This window comes from Prionailurus viverrinus, chromosome C2, assembly GCF_022837055.1.
Source record: "Prionailurus viverrinus isolate Anna chromosome C2, UM_Priviv_1.0, whole genome shotgun sequence".
NCBI lineage: Eukaryota > Metazoa > Chordata > Mammalia > Carnivora > Felidae > Prionailurus > Prionailurus viverrinus.
The window spans coordinates 2,084,869-2,107,465 of record NC_062569.1 but is presented as its reverse complement, the minus strand read 5'-3'; the positions used below and the strand labels follow the sequence as shown (position 1 = coordinate 2,107,465).

General features: G+C 47.5%; 1 protein-coding gene across 3 annotated transcripts in view; it reads right to left on the bottom strand.

Moving 5' to 3' along the window:
• Positions 1-414: 414 nt before the first annotated feature.
• SUSD5 (sushi domain containing 5) overlaps positions 415-22,597 on the bottom strand; it is an 81,490-nt gene continuing 59,307 nt past the window's right edge. For all 3 annotated transcript variants that reach the window (XM_047875667.1, XM_047875668.1, XM_047875666.1), the window contains one exon: positions 415-3,991. In XM_047875667.1, coding sequence (XP_047731623.1) covers positions 2,700-3,991 — 1,292 coding nt within the window. In that variant the 3' untranslated portion in view covers positions 415-2,699. The remainder of the gene's footprint in view (positions 3,992-22,597) is intronic.

The following is a 22,597-nucleotide window of genomic DNA, read 5'->3' as shown; positions in this document are numbered from 1 at the left end:
AAGAGTCAGATGCTTAACTGAGTGAGCCCCCCAGGCGCCCCCCCCCCCAGTTTTTTTTTATTAAAAAATTGTTTTTAATCTTTTTCTTTAAAAAAAGTTTATTTCTTTTGAGAGGAGAGAGAGCTAGAGAGAGAGAGAGAAAGAGAGAGAATTCTAGGATTCCTCTGGAATCCCAAGCAGGTTCCTCACTGTCTACACAGAGCCCAACATGGGGCTCAATCTCACCAACTGTGAGATCATGACCTGAGCTGAAATCAAGAGTCGGTTCCTGAACCCAGAGGCCCCTAGAGAATCTTTTGTGTTTTTTTTTTAAACCATCATGATGTAACTAAGATATAAAATACATTTAGCAACTGTTTGGGGAAAGTATTTATTTTAAAGATCCCGGAAGCTTTGTGTTAATAAACCACCCAACCTCAGTTTTCATGAACATTAAATGTTTACCAGTCCCAAACATGAATCATGACATAAAATTTAGGTACACAATGTTTCAATCATTCCCTCTCTACATGCATTTTTAGATCCTATGACATTAATTTAGATGACAGTAAGTCACTAAAAATGTAAAAACTCATGCATTGGGTTTGTTTTCATGTAGTTCACGTCTACAGAATAATACATTTACATGTATTAATGTATCTGTAATAAATTTATTAATACATTCATATTAACATTCCCCATTTCTGGGTTAATATTCAGTCAGTGTTCTTGGGTTATGACATAATGATAGTTGAATAACACGATCCCAATGTTGAGATGGAGGTTATTTTATATAGTTAAAAATAGAAACGTTATCTTGTAATAGATTAGAAGAGAATCTAATTTATATATACATACAGTCTCTGCTTTTATTCTGTGGTGTTTTGCTTTGGCTACACATACAGAAAGTATTTCAGTCCTATTCTAGATTCTACCTGACGTGTAGGTGTTCCATTCGGTACCTTCAGGCCTTCACTTTACCCAGTGATGGCGACTAGGGTCTTTGACTTTGCCACACTGCCTCTATAGATATTTATTTTTCCAAAGCATGCACCCAGGTGCATTTTTCCAAAGCAAACAGGTGGCGGGGTGGAAAACATGGTGTGCGAATTTTCCACACGTGCGTGTGCAAAACACCACCACCAATTCTTCCATTGTAAAGGAGATCAGGATTTCATTGCACGTAAAACCCCTCAATTAGTGTCTTAAAATCAACGTAAGGCCTTCGTCACTTTTTTTTTTTTTTTTTACCACTGAAAACTATTCCTAAGAAGGTGACTCATATTATAAAAGCATAATGTGTTTCGTCTCTGGGCCAATATATCGGAGACCATTGGCGACGGCGCAGCAGCGGCTTCAAATGCTGCCACAGGTGCGCGTGGCGATGCCCGGCTTCCGCTCAAGGCAAGCCACAGGCGCTACTCATCTTCTGGGCCTCTGGGCCTTCAGCTGGCTCAAGCTCACAATTTATAGTCTAAAGCAATGGTTGTCCAACGTGACTGTGCTTTAGGATCAGCTGGGGGGCTCCTTAACACACAGCGAGCTGAGCCCCGCCCCCAGGGTTTCTGCTTGGGAGCTGATACTGCCTGTCTGAGGACCACGCTCTGAGAGCCTCTGTTGGACACGGTACCTGCCGAACCGTCCTAAGGTGATCTAGATACCATGAGATGGGGTGCTCCGTAGCCAGGAGGAGTCCATCCCGGACTCATGCTGTTTCCATGGAGCTCCCAACTGCCACGGCAGAGTACAGAAGACGTCAGCATGGGGAATTTCATATTCCTTTTTAATTCCTCTGCATCCCTCTACTTTGATATCCTAAGCCCTCGGCCCTCTTAAAAGATTACTTTCCTCCCGTGTCATTCCCTCTTGCTGGAGTTTGGAAAAATGGCGAATTCTAAGAGAGGAAACCAAGAACTGAGCTTTGTTAGTTCAACAAAAAACTCTATGGTATTCTTAGGCACAGACTGGTCAAGAACAACTAGGCCACTCCATCCGAGAGGAAATCGTGCTTACCGGTACAAAGATGACCTTGTTTTCAAAAAAACAAGGGTCTGTCCTACAGAACGGAGGGGACAGAAGTGGATGGCGTGTCTCATTACTTTTCAACTCCCCACACCCCCAACGAAACATCAGTCCTGAATTCTCTCCAAATTCAACAAACAGCTAAAAAGAAACCTCAAAGCTTCTAGACTACGCCCCGGTTCCTGGCTCATTTGCCCCCACAATGTCACAACGTTAAAAGGAAGTAGCCTATTATTTTTTCTATATCCCACCCCCAACAATTAAATATCTATCTCCTAAATAACACTGTTCTCAAATGTCAGGTTATCACACTTTTTCTAAAAATTTCACGTTGTGGAGTCATTTTTTTTTCTCTCTTAAAAAAGGGAAAGAAGGCAATAGCATGATGGAGTGGGAGATGACTTTTGACCTCACATGGGAATCAGGGCCCGAGCACAGGTCTGGGATTAGCGCAGCACATTCCGGGGCAGTTGGTTAGGGAGATGTTGATGTGTGTGATGACGCCACCAAGGCCTTCTTGTCCTACCAGGTGCCCCCAGAGACACTCCTTGGCCTGTAGAACAAAGACCTGAGCACAAGAAGGATGGGCCCGGCGCCACCTGTTTCATGGTCTAGTGAATCATCCGTGTTTATCGGCGAGACGTGGCACGGTTCATTTTCCTCCCAAGTGGCTTCGGGGGAGCCCGCGCTGAAGGAGGCTAGACCTTCTCCATCTCAATCTGCTGGTGGTAGTGCTGAGCCTGCCTCTGGCCCACGTTCAGCTTGTACACAGAGCTCTTGTGCTGGCACTTACGGTGGCCCCACACCGCCCCCACGCCTGCCAGGAGCAGCAGCAGACACAGGACGGTGACGATGGTGGCGACGACAGGGCCCCTGCCGAGGCCGGGACACCCATCCCCTACACACGGTTCCACGGTTGGCAGAAGCTCGTCACTTGCACGTGGGCCGGGGCTTTCCTGTCCCAAGAAGTCCTCGGACAGCAGGTAGGGGAAGCTGTCCCGGACCTCAGGAGCAATGGTTTCCACTGGAGTCTGGGTGGCCGCCACGACAGTCGAGGGACTGGGATCCGGCATCTGCTGGGCAGCAGTTGTTACCGTCTCCGGGGCAGAGCTGGTGAGTTCATAGGGGAGGGTGGCCACGGGAGACTTCTCTGTGGCAAACTTCCGAGGAACAGTTGACTGGTACCCAGGCAAGTCACCATCTCCCTCGCTGGGACTCTCCGTTTCAGACACATTTATCGGTCCGAGAGCCAAAGCTTCCACATCTAGCGTTTGAGACAGAAGAACTGAACCGCGGGTCACGTCCTCACGTGGTGTGAGCGTGGTACCTCCAGGCTTCTTAACTTCGACAGGAGTGGGCTGGTTGGGAGCAACTAGAACCCTCTCTTCCGGCCCTACTGACCCACCTCCCTTGTCCCCGTCCTCCTCTTCTGCCCCCGTCTTCCTCCAAGCCCCGTCGGTCACAGGGTAGCCATCTAACCAGGACTCATCACTGCTGCTCACCATCGGGTCCCCTGCCTTGCCGTCGGTCCTGCCCACAAACGTCCCTGAGTGCCCATCTGTGCTGCTATAGGCCATCTTGGCGTCAGGTTCGCCCGGAGCCGGTGTGATGCTACCATGCTTCTCTCTAGGCAGAAACTGCTGTTTGGTGTCATCATCTGTCCCCTTTTCCCCCTCAGGCTTGTGGAAGGGCTCCGCGGGAAGCCAGAACAGGTACTTGCGGCTCAGTCGGGATCCTGGCAGGTCTGTGGGGACGCTGCTCCCAACGACGGACAAGCCTGTAGTTGGCACAAAGGCCGTATCCTGGGCTATGTTGTCTCTCCCCACAGAAACGGAGACCAGACGGTCCTGCCGTGGAGCCTCCTCAGAGGCCTCTCCCGGACCTCTGTCCTCCTCTGCCTCCGTCCGGGAGTCCTCCATGAGCTCTCTGAGTGACACAGATCTGTCATCAGGGAAGTTATCTTCATAGTCAATATGTGCCTCAGCATCATCTGGAAAGGAGAAGGAAAAACTCCATCAGGTCCCGGAGCCGGTGGTGTAGAACCCAAGGACTAGAAAGTATAAGGACAGGGACGGATGGAATAACACTGTCCTCCACAGATGCTAAGCCTTCCCAGATGACAAACCCAAAGAATCTACATGCAAACTGTTACAATTAACATACGGGTTATCAAGGACACAGGGTCCATAGTCAGTGGAAAGTATCAATTGTATTTCTATATACCAGCAATGTACAGAAACAAACATTTTAAAAGACACCATTTGCCATAGCATTAAAAAGAATCCAACACCTAGGAATAAGGCTAACAAAAGATGTGCGAGGTTTGTACAAGGAACGGTACAAAATACCACTGAGCAACATTAAAGAAGACCTGAATGAATGGATATACCATGATCATGTAACAGAAGGCTCAAAACTGATAAGCTGTCAACTCTGTCCAAATTGAGCGACATAGATTTGATACAACCCTAATGAAAATCTCAGACTCGGACAAGCTGATGCTGAAATTTCTGGAAATGCAGAGAACCAAGAAGATTCCTTGAAATGTGCAAAGTTTCAAGATTTACTATTAAACTGAAATACTTTGTAAGACTCTGGTATTGGCACAAGGATAGATAATTGGGTTATATTAACTTTAGGGACTTCTGTTTATCAAAAGCTACCATGAAGACAGTTAAAAAGAAAGCCACAGACTTGAAGATATTTGCAACACATATCATCTCCAAAAGATTCACGTCCAGAATTGATAAAGAACGCCTACAAATCAATACTAAGTAGGCAGACAAACCATAGAGAAGTTGGCAAGATACTTGAGTTGGTATAGCACAAAAAAGACATCTATCTAAGTAGTCATTAAGCATGTGTAAAGATGGTCAACCTCATTAGCAACAGAGAAATGCTAATTACAGCCATAAAAATATGCCATTACATAGCACCAGAATGGCTAAAATTAAGCAGACGGACAGTATCTAGTGTTAACTGACGATATCTAGTGTTTGGGTCCCAACAGACATGCACATGAATGCTCATAATAACCAAAACCTGGAAATAATCCAAATGTCCATTCACGGCAGAACTGATGTAAATCACTGCGTATCTGTACGAGGAAAATCTGTACATCAATGAAATGAACAAGCCATTGCTTCTGACAAGGACACAGATGAATCTCACAGCCAGCATGTTGCGCAAAAGAAGCCAGACACAAAAGAATACACTTTGTGTGATTCTACTTGCATAAAGGTCAAAAATAAGCAAAGCTAATCTATGGTGTTAAAAGTCAGGTTGGTAGATAGAAGCAGTAGTTACTGAGTCTGGGGACAAGCAGGGCTTTGCGGATACGGGCAACCCACTTCTTGACCTGTGTGATAGCTAGTTTCTTTATTTTCTGAAAATTAATTGATCTGTTCCCTTAGGATTTGTATGTGTGTTATGTTTACATAAAAATGTATCTTTTAAAACGCGGACTTGCTCTTTGTAAGACTTCTTGAGATTATGCTGTGAAATATTCTAAATGAGCTGAGTAAGAATGAACAAAGGGCCCCACAGTTAGGAGAGCAGAATGTAGGGACAGCAGGTCAAGAAGGCCCAAGAAGCCGTGTCCTCAGAAGAGAGCAGCCCATGGGGCTTTCCCCATTCACAATGGTTTTTGAAAGTCAAGTCCTACTGGAAGTCATACTTCATGGCTCCCTATGACGTTGGGATACAGTAAGACATAGATGTTTAGTTCCTACCATGAGCTCCTAAAAGCCTTGGGATTTCCAAGCAATAGGAGTGAGAGGAACATTTTTTGTTATTCATAACACACTCCTCTTGGCCATACCTGAATTTATGCTAATGAGGTGACCCCTAGATGGCTTCCGGACGCGGCTGGTTGCCAGAGGAACCAACCAAGTGATTAGAGGGTTGGCAGACACTCTCGGCCCCGGCCTCTGACCTCTGAGGAGGGGGAAGGGGACTAAAAGACGGAGTTAATCACTAACGGCCATGATTGAATCAATGATGCCTAAGTAATGAACCCTCCATAAAACCCCTGAACTACCGGGTTCGAAGAGCTTCTAGGTTGGTGACTGCATCCAATGTGCTGGGAGGGTAGCTCCCCCTGACTTCACGGGGACAGGAGCTCCTGTGCCTGGGATCCTCCCAGACCTTGCCCTGTATACCTCTACATCTTGTTGTTCATCTGTATTCTTTATAATATCCTCTTATAATAAATCGGTAAATGCAAGTAAAGTGCTTCCCTGAGCTCTGTGAGCCTTTCTAGCAAATTACTGAGCTTGAGGAGACAGTTGTGAGAATCCCCAATTTACAGCCGGCTGGTCAGAAGTACAAGAGGCCCAGGACTTAGGCTTGGCGTCTAAGTGGAGGCAGCCTTGCGGGACTGAGCCCTTCACTACTGAGTAGCTAACGTCAGCACTGGATTAAATCGTATGACACCCAGCTGGTGTCAGAATTCCATGGTCTTGAGACCTGCCGCGTTGAGTTGCAAACCTTTGGTACGCGCAAATTCTCATCCGTCCTGCCAAATAAACACTAGGTTTCGCACTGAAGTACCATTTTTGCCTTAAAAACAGAACAAAACGAAAAAAAAGCTACTGTGACAAAACGTTTCTCTAAAATCTACCCAAACCAGCTGGACATTTAAGAAGCCCATGACTTAAATCTTTGACCTTAAGATAATGCAGTTATATCGTGTGAACGTGTGTGCACCGACTGGCTGAGGGAGGGAGATCACGAAAATGGCCACACCGCTCTTTCCTGCCCCGAGTCCTTTTGCAGTGTGATTGTGGAGCTCCTCCTTCCAGAAGCGGTGAGTCTCTTTCCAGCTCTCGAACTGGGACTGGCCTGTCACTTGCTTTGACCCACAGAAAACAGTGAAAGCCTTGCATGCTCACTCTCTTTCTCTTCCCTTCTCTCTCTCTTTCTCTGAAGCCTGCCAGCTGCCATGTGAACAAGCCCAGGGAGCCTACTGAGGGATGAGAGGCCATGTGGGGGAGAGGCGACCGGCACCAGCTGAGGCCATCCTACACCAGTCAACCCGGGGGCTGGCCACATCGCCCCGAGTGAGCCCAGCCAAGACCAGAAGAACGAGCCAGCTAAGCCCAGCCCAAACTGTTTACACAGGAAATCGCCACCAGGTAAATGAGTGTTGACTAAGCCATTACGTTTTGGGGGGTGGTTCATTATGCAAAAAAAACTGACACACTGGCCACGAGCTGCTTGAGGGCAGGGTCCCAGGCACTGTGTCAGCAGAGCAGAACAGCGCCCCGCTCATTAGAGGTATTCTTATGGGTATTCTTGAACAAGTGGACCCATGGCACTGGGAGAAACAGGAAGGAAAATCTACTCGGATCCCAAGATTCTCCTGATCTTTGCCTCGTAACTGCTCAGAGTGGAGATCTAGTTCCAAGAACACAGTGCTGAAACCCAAGGGGACTGTGGGCTCATTTTCAATTTACGAGGAATGCATTACACATAACCATGGTTTCTTCTATCAGCTCTGAAAGGTGCCATCATTGGAGTACTACTTGAATATACTGACATCCACATGGGAGGGCAACACACACACACACACACAGACACACCTTTCACACGCAGGTGAGCAAATCAGCCCACAGCCAGGCCCATGAGAACATCTCTTCTCTTCCCAGCCTTTCCTTGGTGCCCCTGCCCTATAATGTAAAAGGGCACCCTAACAGAACTCCCTCCCCGCTGCCGGTAGACTCACGTTGACACAGGGAGGTGACCCCTCTCCACAAAATTTAGTCCTCGCGCAAAGAAACTTGGCATTTCACACATCCAACAGGTCATTTCTGCCTCAACTCGGCTGTATCCAACTTGTTTTTTATTTAAAAAAAAAATAGGATGTATTTTATGGCATTGCAGACAGAATTAGCATCTTTGCAAAACAATACCCATATGCCAGTTGTCTCCCAGAGGTGCTGCCGTTGAGGATAAATATGGCTGTGTTCTCAGAACACAGCCCCCTTTCACGATGGGGAAAGGCAGGAAGCAGGTCTCTCCAAGACCATTTTTCCTCCAGAAGCTTTGCCCCACTTGAAATCGCAGACTATTACCTCATGCGCAATCTTAAGTGGAAGGCCTCTCACCACATGTTATTTTACCGAGGAGCATTTCTTTGTCGCCTCACTGCAGCCCCGAGATGCCAACCCGTAGAGAGCCCACACGTGGTCCTGTTTCCTTCCGTGGAACTCCTGTCGTTGCTGGTTAAATTCTGACCCTGTGTTTTCTCTCAGCTCATCGACCAGAGCTCACCGACCGTTGGGTGCAAGTTGGCCAACGGGACCCACGTTTGCAGAGCGGTGTCACAGTGGAAGCTGGCCGGGGGCCGGCGTGAGGGCGGGCAGCAGCACAGGGGTCTCTCTCGTGGTCCAGACGGCCATCGCCCTACAACCCAGAGGACGCCCAGACTCACGTGGCCTCGGGCAAACTGAACTCGGCCCAAATAGGTGACAGCTAAAAAGAAGTGTGGGTGAGGGAGACTCAGAACCTTCCAGAACTTCAGAGTATCTGTGGCCTTGACGAGTGTCCGTAACCTCTGCTCTGGCTTCCTCCCTTCTCTTCTCCCCCAACCCCGATTCCGTCGCCCTCAGCTGCAGTCTGGGGTGCTTCTTTGTCCTCGCCCCTTCTGACGGCTCTCCCTCTGTTCAACCTTCTCTTTCTTCTACCTCATCCCTCACACTCCAGGCGGCTAAATATGTCGCTGGGGCATAAGCAAACATTTCCTTATCCTCAGAGTGGATTATATGCCACACTTTACAACATCCAAGTGGTCCAGCTGAACCCACATCATGCATTTTCTCTACCCTACACCTTCAACATGAGGACACACACACACACACACACACACACACACAAACTAGGCTTGCTGAATATGAATTTTTTTTAATGAGGAAAAAACACGAAACACCAGGAAAAAGTTCTTACAAACAACCACCATGCATGGAAAGGGACATTATATTCTGCAGCAAACTCCAAAAGCCAGTTACCAGAGGAGAAACGGAAAATTCTGGAGAAGAGTCAAGAAGGGAGCATGATTCCACTCCCAAGCCACCCTCACCCTTCACAACCGTACCGAGGAGTCAACAAATCCCAGACAGAAGCAAAGTGGGTGGAAACAGACCAGTAACCTGCAGGGCGGGTGGTTCTGGAATCCAAAACGCCAGCACCTGCCTTGTGCAGGTGAAGCAGAGCTTCACATGGGACACGTAACCTTTCTGGAAAGAAAGCAGAGCCCAGATACTTTAAAGCAAACAGATAAAGTAAAATTACACCCCCTTCTAGCTACCATTCCCTCTTCAGATGAAAGGAAGATGCACGTAAAAGGCAAAAAACCTAACTTAGAAGAAAGAATTCACAGAATAGAACGAATTCCTAGCAACAGCCTCACACTACAGAACTTAAGAAGAAAGTGGGCACGGGAGCACCTGGGTGGCTCCGTCGGTCAAGCTCTTGGTTTTGGCTCCGGTCATGATTGGAGCGGTTTTGTGAGTTCGGGCCCCAAGTCAGGCTCTGTGCAGACAGCACGGAGCCTGCTTGGGATTCCTTCTCTCTCCCTCTCTCTCTGCCTCTCCCCTGCTCACACTGTCTCTGTCCCTCTCAAAAATAAATAAATAAGCTTTAAAAAAAAAAAGGAAGAAGAAAGTGGGTGCAATTGAACGAAAGTTCCAAGGGGAGGTGATAACAGGATGTTATATGAAAAGAGTGATTTTAAACTTCAGGAATCAGATTGAGGACCAATGTAACACAGAATGAAAAAACAGAAACTTCAAGGAACAGAATACCCTGAGAATTTTACAAAGCTGAGAAAAATAACAGGAAGACACGTATTCAAGAATCAATGCAAACCACAGGCAGAAAAAACGCATAGACCATTACGGGCAAGCACACCAATTAAAACTGCTAAAAACTTGGGGCGCCTGGGTGGCTCAGTCGGTTGGGCGGCCGTTGGGCGGCCGACTTCGGCTCAGGTCATGATCTCGCGGTCCGTGAGTTCGAGCCCGGCGTCGGGCTCTGTGCTGACAGCTCAGAGCCTGGCGCCTGTTTCAGATTCTGTGTCTCCCTCTCTCTGTGACCCTCCCCTGTTCATGCTCTGTCTCTCTCTGTCTCAAAAATAAATAAAACGTTAAAAAAAATTTTAAAAAATGCTAAAAACCGAGGCCAAAATAATTTAACAGCAACAAGTGAAAGGAGACACATAACCTTCAAAAAAGCAACCATATGACTGAGAGCGACTTTTCCAAAAAAAAAAAATAATAAAAGTGAAAGCCAGAAGACACTGTGATACCTCAAAAAAATTTTATTCATTTATTTATTTTGAGAGAGAAAGCATGTGCAGGGGAGGGGCAGAGAGAGAGGTGGCGAGAGAGAGAATCCAAGCAGGCCCTTGCTGCCAGTGCAGAGCCCAACGAGGGGCTCAAACTCATGGACCATGAGATCACGACCTGAGCGGAAACCAAGAGTCGCACGCTTAACCGACTGAGCCACCCAGGTGCCCCGACCCTGCGATACCTTTAAAGTGTCAGAAGAAAGTTAGAACTGCCAACCAGGACTTCTTACTTTGTGAAAATATCCTCGCGGAAAGCCTCTGCACTGAAAGCCCCATGATGTAGGCAGGAAAGAACACTGAAGCAGGTGAATATGAGGTGGGGGACGAATCTAAGTGAATACTGACTGCATAAAACGAGTACACACACACACACACACACACACACACACACACACACACTATTATTATTTGAAACGTGTGGCAACCGCATGGAAATTGGGAGGAGGTAATTGGAGTCAAAATATTTGAAGGTATTTAAACTGTTCAGGAAATGGTATCACCCTTTGATAAGTCAAGGATTTGTGAGTAACCACCAAAAGAAGAGTAAATGTGTTAGAGGAGTGCCTGGCTGGTTCACTCTGTAGAGCATGCAACTCTGATCTCAGGGTTGTGAGTTCAAGCCCCACGCTGGGGGTAGAGATTACTTAAAAAATTAAATTAAAAAAAAAAAGAGAGAATGTGTTAGAATGTAATAGATGGAGTGAATATAATAATTTTTAAAATGCTTAATCCCTCCAAAAGAACACAGGAAAGCAGAGGATAAAGAACAAAAAAACAGCTAGAACACAGAGAAAACAAATAGAGACAGTAATTTTAAACCCAAATCATTGATGATTAAATGTAAACGGATTAATGCTCCAATTGGTTGTCTGATGCTTATAAGAGACATACTTTAAATATAACTTTACGGGAAAAATTTTTAAAAATAAATATAACTGTGCAGGAAAGTTGAAAGTAAAAAAAAAAGAATGAAAAACAAATACACATAGAAAGACTAACTGGCAAAGAAGACTTTAAGCCAAAAAACAATACTAGAGAGAAGGAGGCTCATTTCGTAAAGATAAATGTTTCAATTTACCAGGAAGACATTAATTTTTAAATATGTGTGTTTTTAACGGAAACTCAAAGCATATGAATCTGAAATAAGTGAACAAGGTGAGCTTGGGCGGGTTAGTCGGTTAAGCATCCGACTCTTGACTTTGGCTCAGGGCCAGTTCTCACGGTTCGTAAGTTCCAGCCCTGTGCCAGGCTCCGTACTGACAGTGCAGAGCTCACTTGGGATTCTCTCTCTCTCTCTCTCTCTGCCCCTCTCCTGCTCGAGTACTCTCTCTCTCAAAATAAATAAATGCACTTAAAAATATGTGAACTAAAAAAAGAAATCCATAATCCATGATCGTAGAGAGAGGTTTTAAATATCTCTATCAGTAACAATTAGAGTAATCAGACAAAAAGCTAAGAATACATATTTGAAAAACATGCTTATCTAATAAATTTGGCCTATTTGACATATACGGATCATATCTAAAAACTGTAGAATACACATTCTTTTCAGATACACACAGAATACTTTTACAAAATTGATCATAAATGAAATGTCAACTGACTTGAAAGGATTAAGTCATATATATGTTCTCTAGCCATAGTGAAATTAGACAAAAGATTACTAGGAAATTCCCATATGTATGGAAATTAAGCAAAATATTTCCAAATAAATCATGGGTCAAAGGATAAATTACAATAGATATTAGAAAATATTCTAACTGAATAATGAAAAATGACATGTCAAATCTTGTAGGAAGCAGCAAACACTGGGCTAACTGGAGAAGTGATAGCTTTCAATACCTATTTTAGAAAAGAAGAAAGGCTGAAAATCACATTGATCTCAGAAGACTAGGAAAGGAAGAGTAAGTTAAACACAAAGAAAATAAAGGAAGGAGATTTTTTAAAAAGCAGAAATTAATAAAATAAAAACCAAACATACAATAAAGGGTCAATGTAGCCCAAAGTTAGTTCTTGGAAAAAAAAAAACCTACTGATTGATAGCTCAAAACATCGAAGTCCCTAGCAAGAGTACTTAAGAAACTCTTAGAAAGAACACAAATTAAAGCATCAGGAATAGGGGCACCTGAGTGGCTCAGTCAGTTGAGCGTCCGATTTTGGTTCAGGTCATGATCTCTCGGTTCGTGGGTTTGAGCCCCATGTCAGGCTCTGTGCTGACAGCTCAGAGCCTGGAGCCTGCTTCGGATTCTGTGTCTCCCTCTCCCACTCCCATTCTCTTTCTCTCTCAAAAATAAGTAAACATTAAAAAAAAATTTTTAATATCAGGAATAAAAAAAAAGCATCACCATAGATCTTTCAGATATTAGAAAAGACAGTAACAAGATTATGATAAATTTATGCCCCCCAAAAATAAAAAAAATATTTAAAAAAAAATTTTAACTTTTTAAAGTTTTTCCTTCCTTCCTTCCTTCCTTCCTTCCTCCCTCCTTCCCTCCCTCCATCTCTCTTTTTTCTATCCTTCTTTCTTTCTCTTTCTTTCTCCCTTTCTTTCTTGTAATCTCTACACCTAACATGGGGCTCGAACTCATGACTCCAAGATCAAGAGTTGCATGTTCCTTCAACTGAGCCAACCAGTCTCTCCCAAAACAAAAAATCCTGATGAAATAGACAAAATCCTGGAAGAAGCTCACCAAAAGTGCCACAAGAAGAGGGAGAAAAATTTTATGCCATTAACTATTAATGCAGTTGAATCTCACTACACACGGAAAACTTGGCACAGCCGGCTTTGTCAATGAATTCTATCAAATATTTATAAAGGAGGATAATTCCAATCTTACACAAACTCTTCCAGAGGACAGAAAAAGAGGAGATACTTCCAGACTGATTTTATACATCTGGTGTAACCTTGGGAACAAAACCTGGCAAGGACATGACGAGAAAGTAGTATTGCAGACCATTCTCACTAAACATAGATGCAAAAATCATAAACACAATGTTGACAAATGGAAACCTGTAGGCGTTATATTAAAAGGATAGCACATTACACCACCTTACGTTTAATCCCAGGAATTCATGATTGATTTATTTGAAAAAAGGAGTTTCAGAAAAGCAACTGATGGAAGTCAACAGGATAAAAACCCCTAGGATTTAGGAATGTACGGAACCTTCCTTAATCCGATTTTTAAAATATATAAAAACTGAGGAAAAAAGGAAAAGATTACTATCACATGCTAAAACACAGATGAACTTTGAGGACATTGAAATAAGCCTGTCACAAAAAGACAAATACTATCCAATTCCACTTATATGAGGTACCTAGAGTAGTCAAGTTCACAGAAACGGAAGGTAGAATGGTGATTGCCAGGGGCTGGGGGGAGGTGGGAGAAGGTAGTTGTTATTTAATGGTTTTGCAAGAGAAAAATGTTCTGGAGATCTGTTTGACAACAATGTGAATATATTTATGGCTAAGATGGTGAATTTTGTGTTCTGTGTTTCCCACCATAATTTTTCTATTTTTTATTATTTAAAAAAATGTTTATTTATTTATTTTTGAGAGAGAGAGAGAGAGAGAGAGAGAGAGGGAGACACAGAATCCGAAGCAGCCTCCAGGTTCTGAGGTGTCAGCATGGAGCCTGACATGGGGCTTGAACTCATAAACTGTGAGATCATCACCTGAGCCAAAGTCAGACACTTAACTAACTGAGCCACCCAGGCGTCCCTCCACCACAGTTTTTTTTTTAAAGGAAAGGATTAATAATATACCCTACATTAAAATTCTATTCATCAAAGATACTATGAAGAAAGAGAAAAGGCAACTTACCTAGTAGAAGACATTTGCAACATATATAATATACCTCAAAAGTTCGGGTATCTAGAATCCTATAGAGAACTCCTACACATCAATATGAAATAAATGGACAACCCAGGAGAAAAATGAGTGACAGAAATGGATAGGCACTTCAAAAATGAGATATTCAAATGGCCAATAAACATATGATAAGGCGCTCAACACCATTCATAATAGGGGGAATTAAAATTAAGTGACAGTACGACCTACACATCAGAATGCTAACAATTAAGAAGACGGACAATACCAACTATTGGTGAGGATCTGGGGCTCCCGGAGTTCTCACACCTGAGACAACAAAAATGTTCATCGACAGTAGAATGGAATATTCCACAACAAAGAAAAAGAACGAACTGTAGCTTCATTGAACAACACAGATGTGCCTCCCAGACACAAGTTGGACAAAAGAAGCCATACACAAGAGGGCATCCTTTATGCTTCCACTGAAATAAAGTTTAAACAGGGAAAACATAGTTCCTGGTCATGGAAGTCTTAGGAAGGCAATGACTGGAAGGTGACGTCGGGAGCAATTCAACAATGTTACACATCGTTAATGGACAACTACAGTAGGCATTCATTCTTCTTAGGATGTTTGTACTTTGAAAAGATTTCAAGAAAATACTGTGTGACCTTATGCATGTGTCACTTACATTAAGCTGTAAACCAGCTGCTGCTGACATTCCAATTAAGAAGTCACAGTCCAGGGCCACCTGGGGGGCTCAGTCAGTTGAGCGTCCGACTTCAGCTCAGGTCACCATCTCACACTCCGTGAGTTCGAGCCCCGCGTCGGGCTCTGTGCTGACAGCTCGGAGCCTGGAGCCCGCTTCGGATTCTGTGTCTCCCCCTCTCTCTGCCCCTCCCCTGCTCATGCTCTGTCTCTGTCTCAAAAATAAATAGGAACATTAAAAAAAGATTAAAAAAAAAAAAAGAAAAAGAATTCACAGTCCAGGGCGGACAATTAGCATTCCCATCGGGACACTCGCCCTCTAGATGTGTGCCTACGACAAGCACTTCTATTATCTGTGCCTTGCTCAAAGCCACGGCAATGCTAATTAGTGTCCTGAATATCTGAAATGACCACTGGTAAAATTAGTGGCCTGGTAACGACCACGATACGTATTAGAAATGGGCTCTCGTTGGCAAAGTGAGAGGTATTTATGAATGGAGATTGCCTAAGGATAGCTTGGAGACCCTTCTCATCCTTATGGACGCTGGGTAGCTCCAATGCATACCTTGCTGGTGCTTGAGACTTAAGCCCCAAACGGTCTCATTTGGGAATCATGGTTACGCATGGAAACTATGGGAGCAGTCTCGATCTGTGCGCTGGGCACACCTCCCTGGTCTCACTGCACAGTAGGTCCGGCCGGCCCCTCCCGGCCTGGGGCCTCTGAGAACAAGGAACTTTGCCTTTGCATACCCTGCACACAGCGTGGTGCATGGCACTCCATAAACATTTGTTGAATAAACAAATGAGTGGGTTAAGAGGTGAATTCGTGAGTGGTAGAAACCCTTTTGATGAAGCTCGATTCAGCCCAGAAGTCCATCGAATGGCATTATCTGATTCGTGATGGCAGCAAAGAATAGTAAAGGACCTCTTAGTTCCAGTACTGGGCATGATCGACGGCTGCTAAATTCCCTCTCCCGTATAACCCACCCCACGAGCTTAAATATGCCAGGAAGTCAAAAGGCACCCGGAGCGTGGGCAGTACATGAGTCGTGTTTTCTTCCCCCACCCCTCGTCCTGCAGGCAACAGCGGCCTAATGTATAATGGTAGAGCTGAGGGTTTGGGAAAGGCCAGTCCACTGTGGCCGTGAGCGGGCCTCCCCTGGCCTGGGCCCTTATGGTCAGTGTGAGCAGTGTGTGTGTGTGAAGGGTCCGCTTCCAGAGCCCCTGAGCCTAGAGCATCCCTGGGCAGCAGCCTGGGGCCTTGAACCAAGTGCTCCCTGTCTCCCTAGGTTCTCAGGTCAAGGTCCCGGCTCAGAAACAGGTTTTCACCACGTCACAGTTCTCCCGAACCTCAAGTGAAGACAAGGGCACTGGCCGTTTACCAAGAGGCTACCCCTGGGAAAGTATTCCAAGCCTGCTTTTCTCCTCATGAGTAAGAGTAAAGTTTGTTACTCATTGCATTGCAACCGAAAATTAGGTTCTGCCTTTAAGCTGGGAAAGTCCAGTGCCGTGCCTGTTGAGCGGCTCGTTCGCTCACGTCCCCTCTGCTTTCCTGTGTCTACACTCTCCTCCATCATCAAGGATGCAGCCATCCTCCTTGCCCCCTCCCCTCTCCCACGCTCCCCCTCAAACCTGTGCTAATACAACCTGGGGTCCCCTGAGTGGACCAGAAAGTCCGGAAAATGTAAACTTCACCGGAAAAAGCCAGACCATTCCCCGGGTGTTTACATTTCGCTGTTGCTTTAGGAAAGTGGAAGATCCAGAGAACCCAGGAGTAGGAGAAGGCTTGCTTGTGTCCTGCCTGCATCCACCCTGAAGTGCACGGGGTCACAGCCCAGAACCCGGAGGCTCGCCCCGGGCCTGCTGCGCTCCACCTCTTTTCAAGTCGTTGCATTTCCAGAAGCCCACACATTCCTTCTTTTTTTCTCTCGTCTTGGCTACACGGTCGTTAAAAATAGTAATTCCGAAAAAGACAACCAGACAAGCCAGAAATAACCACTGGTTCAATGAACTTCTGAACAAATATGGCAATATTGACGAGGAAATTCTAAATTCAGTTGCAGACTCCGGCTTCATTCTAGGAAGGAAGTGAAATCCAAAAAACGGAGACAAACAGAAACTGGAGCTAGTTTAAGAAAACAAAAGGAAGGCTTTCGAAAGGCGATAAAAGAGCCAAGGAACATGGCGGGAGAAGAGCCAGTGCACAGGGCCCGGCGCCCCCCTGTTTCTCTCGCTCCCTGAGCTTCAGAGGCCTGTGGAGGAAGCCCAAAGACCAGACAGGTGTTGGAAGGAGACCTGCCTGCTTTCACATCCTGGCTCTGCTGCTTTCTGGCTGCGTGACGCAGAGGAGTCGCTGACCTTTTGCGTGCCTCAGTTTTCCCATCTGTTAATTGGCGCTAACCCCTTCTACCCTCAGATTTCTGCGGATTCAGTGACGTAAGATGTGTAAGACTCCTCTCACGGAAACGTTCGCTGTCGTGGGTGGACGTGGTGCCACGGGTGCGGAAACCTGTGACAAGTCAGAGGCTTTCGTAGCTCGGGTGGGCACAGTTTATTGGATGCCAGTTGGACCTCAACCGAGTTGCTGGGAAAAAAGGAGCAAAACCAAAAAAGACAAAAAAGACAGAGATGGCCCAGAGCGAGCGTTGGGTTTTATGAGTGCTACGTGGGGAACGTCTTGTTTCCACAGCTGTGGCCGGCCAGGGAAGGGAAGGAGAGAAGCTATTTGTTGTTGGACTCAGAGGAGGTGGGGTGGGTGGGGTGAGGTCAAAATGGGTGTCACTCACTTTCCTGATATTCCAGACCACAAAGCGTAAACATATCCCAAGGAGCTTGGGGTGGAAAGTCTTTTTTTTTCTTTTTTTAAATTTTTTTTAATGTTTATTTATTTTTGAGAGAGAGGGAGAGACAGAGCATGAACAGGGAAGGAGCAGAGAGAGAGGGAGACATAGAATCCGAAGCAGGCTCCAGGCTCTGAGCTGTCAGCACAGAGCCTGATGCGGGGCTTGAACCCACAGACCGTGAGATCATGACCTGAACTGAAGTCGGACGCTCAACCGACTGAGCCACCCAGGCGCCCCTAAGAGTGGAAAGTCTTAAAGGATTTTCTGAGCCTGTCTTAACACTTGGTGATGCCTTTTGTCCGGGCAAGTTTGAAAGGGCCAACAAGGGGCAACTGACAGAGGGAGAGTCTCCGAGTCTTTCACTTCCGGGTCATCTGCCCTATGCTACTTTGCAGTAGCTGTCCTCTCCCACCCCGACCACAAAGACGGGATAAACGGCTGGGCCTGGAGCCCTGGGCGGAGGCCACAGGACCCCTGAGTGCTAAAGTCAGGAGAGAACGGAGGTGTGGAAGGCAATGTGAGGCCAGGACAGCGAGTAGGGGAGGGGCAGCATGCCAAGGGACAGACACAAGTGAGACTGTGTGGGCACCATCACCGGGCTCGTGTGGCCGGGGGTGGCCTCTTGGGGGGCTGGGAGGCCCGATGGTTTTCAGAATACAGACGACCAGAGACAAAACACAGCCTTGAAGGTGACTGTGGACTTGGCATCAGAAGACGCCCAAGGAAAAGCAACCCCAGCGTGGAAGCCTGCTGCATACACACTCAGGGGCCAAAGCCTCAGGATTTCTCGGTAATTAGGGTCACGACCGGTTAGACACTGAGGACATCAGAGAGGTATGACAGATATTTCCTGCTGCCCAGCTGGGAACAGGAACCAAGAAGATGTGTGGCTTTGGACAGGAGAACGGGAAGCTGAACGGCCAGATCCAGACCTGGCCTCTAGGAACCGAAGCTGGAGAGACACCGGCTCACAGAAGGCAAGGCGGCAGTTAAGTCAGCCCTCGCCCATGTAAGTTCACGGTCAACGACAAAGTCACGGTGCTTAAGCGAGAGACCTCACTGCCGCCGCTGAGGCTGGACCTTACCTGCAGTGAACGCACAACCCCGGGCAGCAGGCGAGCGAGGCACGTCCTGCACCCCCGCCCGGGTGTGCAGGCCCCTGTGGGTTCATCCTTGCTCATCGCGACACAAGCTTTTCCAGCCAGTCCCCACCCTGTTAACGGATTTCAAGCAAAACCAAAACCACCGATGGCTTCATAAACAGCTACGTTCTCCACTGCAGTCGTGGGGGCCGTTGATGTCCCCAGCCAAGTCCCCTCTCCCAGGCCGGTGCACCCATCCCCCGGCTGCTGTGAGTGCTGGCAGCTCATGGTTCACAGACAGGCCCTTCTCTGGACAACTGCCCTCGGTGGAACGAGAACCGGCCTCGGTGCCCCCCCCACAGCACGTGTGTTTTAAGTGCGACCTCCGCTCTCCAGACCCCGGGACAGCTGCTGGCAAGGACTAGCTTCTCACAAGGAACAGACAGTTGTAAGTCCCAGGACGCCCTTGGTTACTCGGTGGAATAGGGGCTAGAGTCAATAACATACAAGGAAGCGGGCAGGGAGCCAGAGTCACGCGCAAAGCCCCTCAGATCCCGTAAGTGAGGGGGCCTGAGTGCTCTCTTGGATCAGCATGAAGGTGAAGGGGGAAAGAACATTCCGTGAGATTCCATTCATCTCCCAGGTCCTGCTCTAAGTGGTGCAGCGGCAGGAACCCCATGCGGGTGTCCGTGTTTTCCTATGAGCGAATTAAGACTCGGGGAAGTCAGGAAAACAGTTCAGCCTCCCCTCCTCTTCCGAGCTTTTCCAGCGTCATTTACACAGACTGAAGTTTCTCCCGCCTTAAAATGATAAAGTGAGCACGCAAACAAAATAAACCCTCACAGTCTCTCTGGTCCCCCGATCCTCCCCCGGCCCTGCCCTGTGTCTGTGCCTCGTTCTGGTCTGGTCGTGAGCAGAGGCAGCAGAGTTTTTAGGATGACTCGTCTGCCCCCACCTCTTCCTCACCCCGCCTCACTCCTGTGCTCGCGGCAACACGGCCCAGGAGCGTCGCGCTCCCCACGTTCACACTGAGAACACGAGGGCACCCGAGCCTCCTTGTGCTGTGACGCTAAGGCACCCGCTTCGCTTTCATTACTTGCTCTCTGCAGCCTCTGGCATCGCTGAGCGCTTCTGCCGTCTGGAAACTCACACGGCCTCCAAAATTTCACCCGGTTTCCAGCTTCCCCTTCCACCGCATCATCTGCTGCTTGGGACTCCCTTGAGGCACCGGGTTCGTAGAGTTCCCTTTAGTGCTGGGACAGGCTTGCTCAAGTGCACACACAGAGCACCTGGGCCGGGCCAGACGAAGGGATGTGAAGTGGCCCCTCAGCTCAGAGCAGGCAGAGCCGTTTTCCAAACCCGCTGGGGTCCAGCCCCCGAGCAGCCCCTCTCCCAAGATGACTTTTCCCCAACTTGAAGCAGTTCTCTCGCCAAAAGATGGACGTTCACTATAAACCTCCATGTGCCAAAGGGAGTGGAATCCCTGGTGAGGATATTCTCGTAACACACACACACACACACACACACACACACACACACACACACACACACGCCCCTTATAATGACACGGCTAGTTTGAACGTTAAATCTACAGGGCAACGAATACTGTGAGAGTCTGTCTACTCAGCCAGGGATAGAAACCAGAATCCCCGCCCCACAGCTGAAAGCTCTAACAAGTCTGCCTTGCTGTGCGAAAATAAACACGGCAGCAGACACACAAAACCTGCATTTAGTTCTCACTCCCCTGGAGCCCGGTAAACAGCCCAGCCCCGGGGGCGGGTGGGCGTGGCTCCCGAGCCGGTCAGGCTCCAAGGCCGGAGCCTCACCAGAAATGAAGCCCGCTCCGCTCTGGGAACAGTCTCGGGGGGTGGGCTCTACTCTGGGGTGCCGCAGTCTACAAACAGGAAGCCGGGGCCTCAGGCCTGGTTTCCTCCAGCAGGTGAATGAGCAGAACCGGCAGGGAGGCTCCCGCCTGCCACCAAACAACAGCAAAGTCGCCACGATGAGTCAGGTGCTGAAAGATCACCCCCACAGTGCTTTTTGTTACTAGTCTGCAATTTCTTGTTACTAGTCTGCAACAAGGCGAGTAGATACCTGGAGAGCACGTTTTTAGAAGCCTTCATAACAATTTGGCAGGGGGATTTTATGTCTATTTATAAAAAAACAAACCAGTATTGTATTTGGGGCTTTAGGTTAGCTTTATATTAATTGGCTTTCACTATACTTTGTGCTAAAGCATCAGTCTGCCAATACTAGAAAAGAATTTTCAATGGTGCACAGAGAGTTTGAGAAGTAGTGAAATAGGGAATTTTAAACAATCCCATTCGTTACAAGATACTCCAAGAGGAAAAAGATAAGCCACGGAATGAGAGAAAATGTTTCCAACACACTGAAGAAAGCTTTATGTGGGGCACCTGGGTGGCTCAGTCCGTCAGTTGAGCGTCCGATTTCAGCTCGGGTCACGATCTTGCCATTCGTGGGTTCGAGCCCCGTGTCGGGCTCTGTGCTGACAGCTAGGGGCCTGGAGCCTGCTTCCGATTCTGTGTCTCCCTCTCTCTCTGACCCTTCCCCACTCATACTCTCTCTCTCAAGAATAAATAAACATTAAAAAAAACCTTACAAGACAGGTTTATGTAAGAGAGAAATCCTACATGACGTAAATAATTTGAATCAATTAGAAAAATGGGCAGAAAGGCTTGGATAGGCATTTTACAGAGGAAATGCTAATGCCTGCTGAACATGCGGTAAGTGCTCAACCAGAGAAATAACTACTGCAAGCAAGTGACCGCAGAGCAGTCCCTAGGTTGGCAAAGGTAAAAATGTCACAGTCCTGAAGGTTGGTGAGGAGGCTGAACAATGAGGACTCTTAGACATAGCTAGTCCAGAGAGTGAACTGGTCAGAATACTCTAGAAAATTCTGCAGCAGCATCCACTGACACCGAACACACGCTAACCCCCGGAAGGCAATTCCACTCCCAGGAACCAGCAGGGAGACGCTCGCGTGTGACCCAGACGACCCGGATGAGAACAATCGTGGCGGTACAGCTTGCAAATGACAACAGGCCAAAGGTCCGCCGGCAGACCGCAGGGACAGTGCTGCTGTGTTCACCTTTCGCAGACAGCAGCACAGACAACGAACCACAGCTCGGGCCACAGCACGGATGCATCTCATAGACAGGACATCACCCTAGTCTCCTCGTGGTTCCCCCGTGGGATCTGTGGGACGTTCTAGGGACAGACTGCCCAATAAATGCGTTACCATTGTGCTTCTGGACTCATTCCCCTCTGTGGAGCCAACCTCCGCTTGGTACCCAGAAGTCACGGAGTGGGGGGGGAGGGGTGGTCAGGAAGTGGCCCCCAAAGGAGCCTTGGGGTGAGAGGAGCCTCCTGAGGTCAGGGAACAATTCACAGTCCGGCAAGAAGCCATACGCCCAGGTCACGAGGAGGGAGGCCAGGCTGCGGCTGGGGACAGTGATTTCTGCTACAGGGAGAATCCCCCAGGGTGGTGGGGGGTGGGTGCAGAAGCCTGAGACCCTCAGGTTTACCCTCAGGTTTAATGGAGTGGGGACACCTGGGGGAATCAGATCAGGTTTCTGGTGTCTGATGTCCACCCGCAATTGTTAGTCTCAACTAAATATCTGCCTCAGGCTGCAGCCCCGGGAACAGAACGAGGTGGCAGGACAGAGGCGGGCAGCTGTCGTCGGTGGGGCCAGACCACACAGCTGTCTTGGAATATCCTCCCGGCTTCACCCTCCACCCCCACGACAGCCCCAGGACGGCTCAGGGGCAAAGAAGCAGGGCTTGCATGTG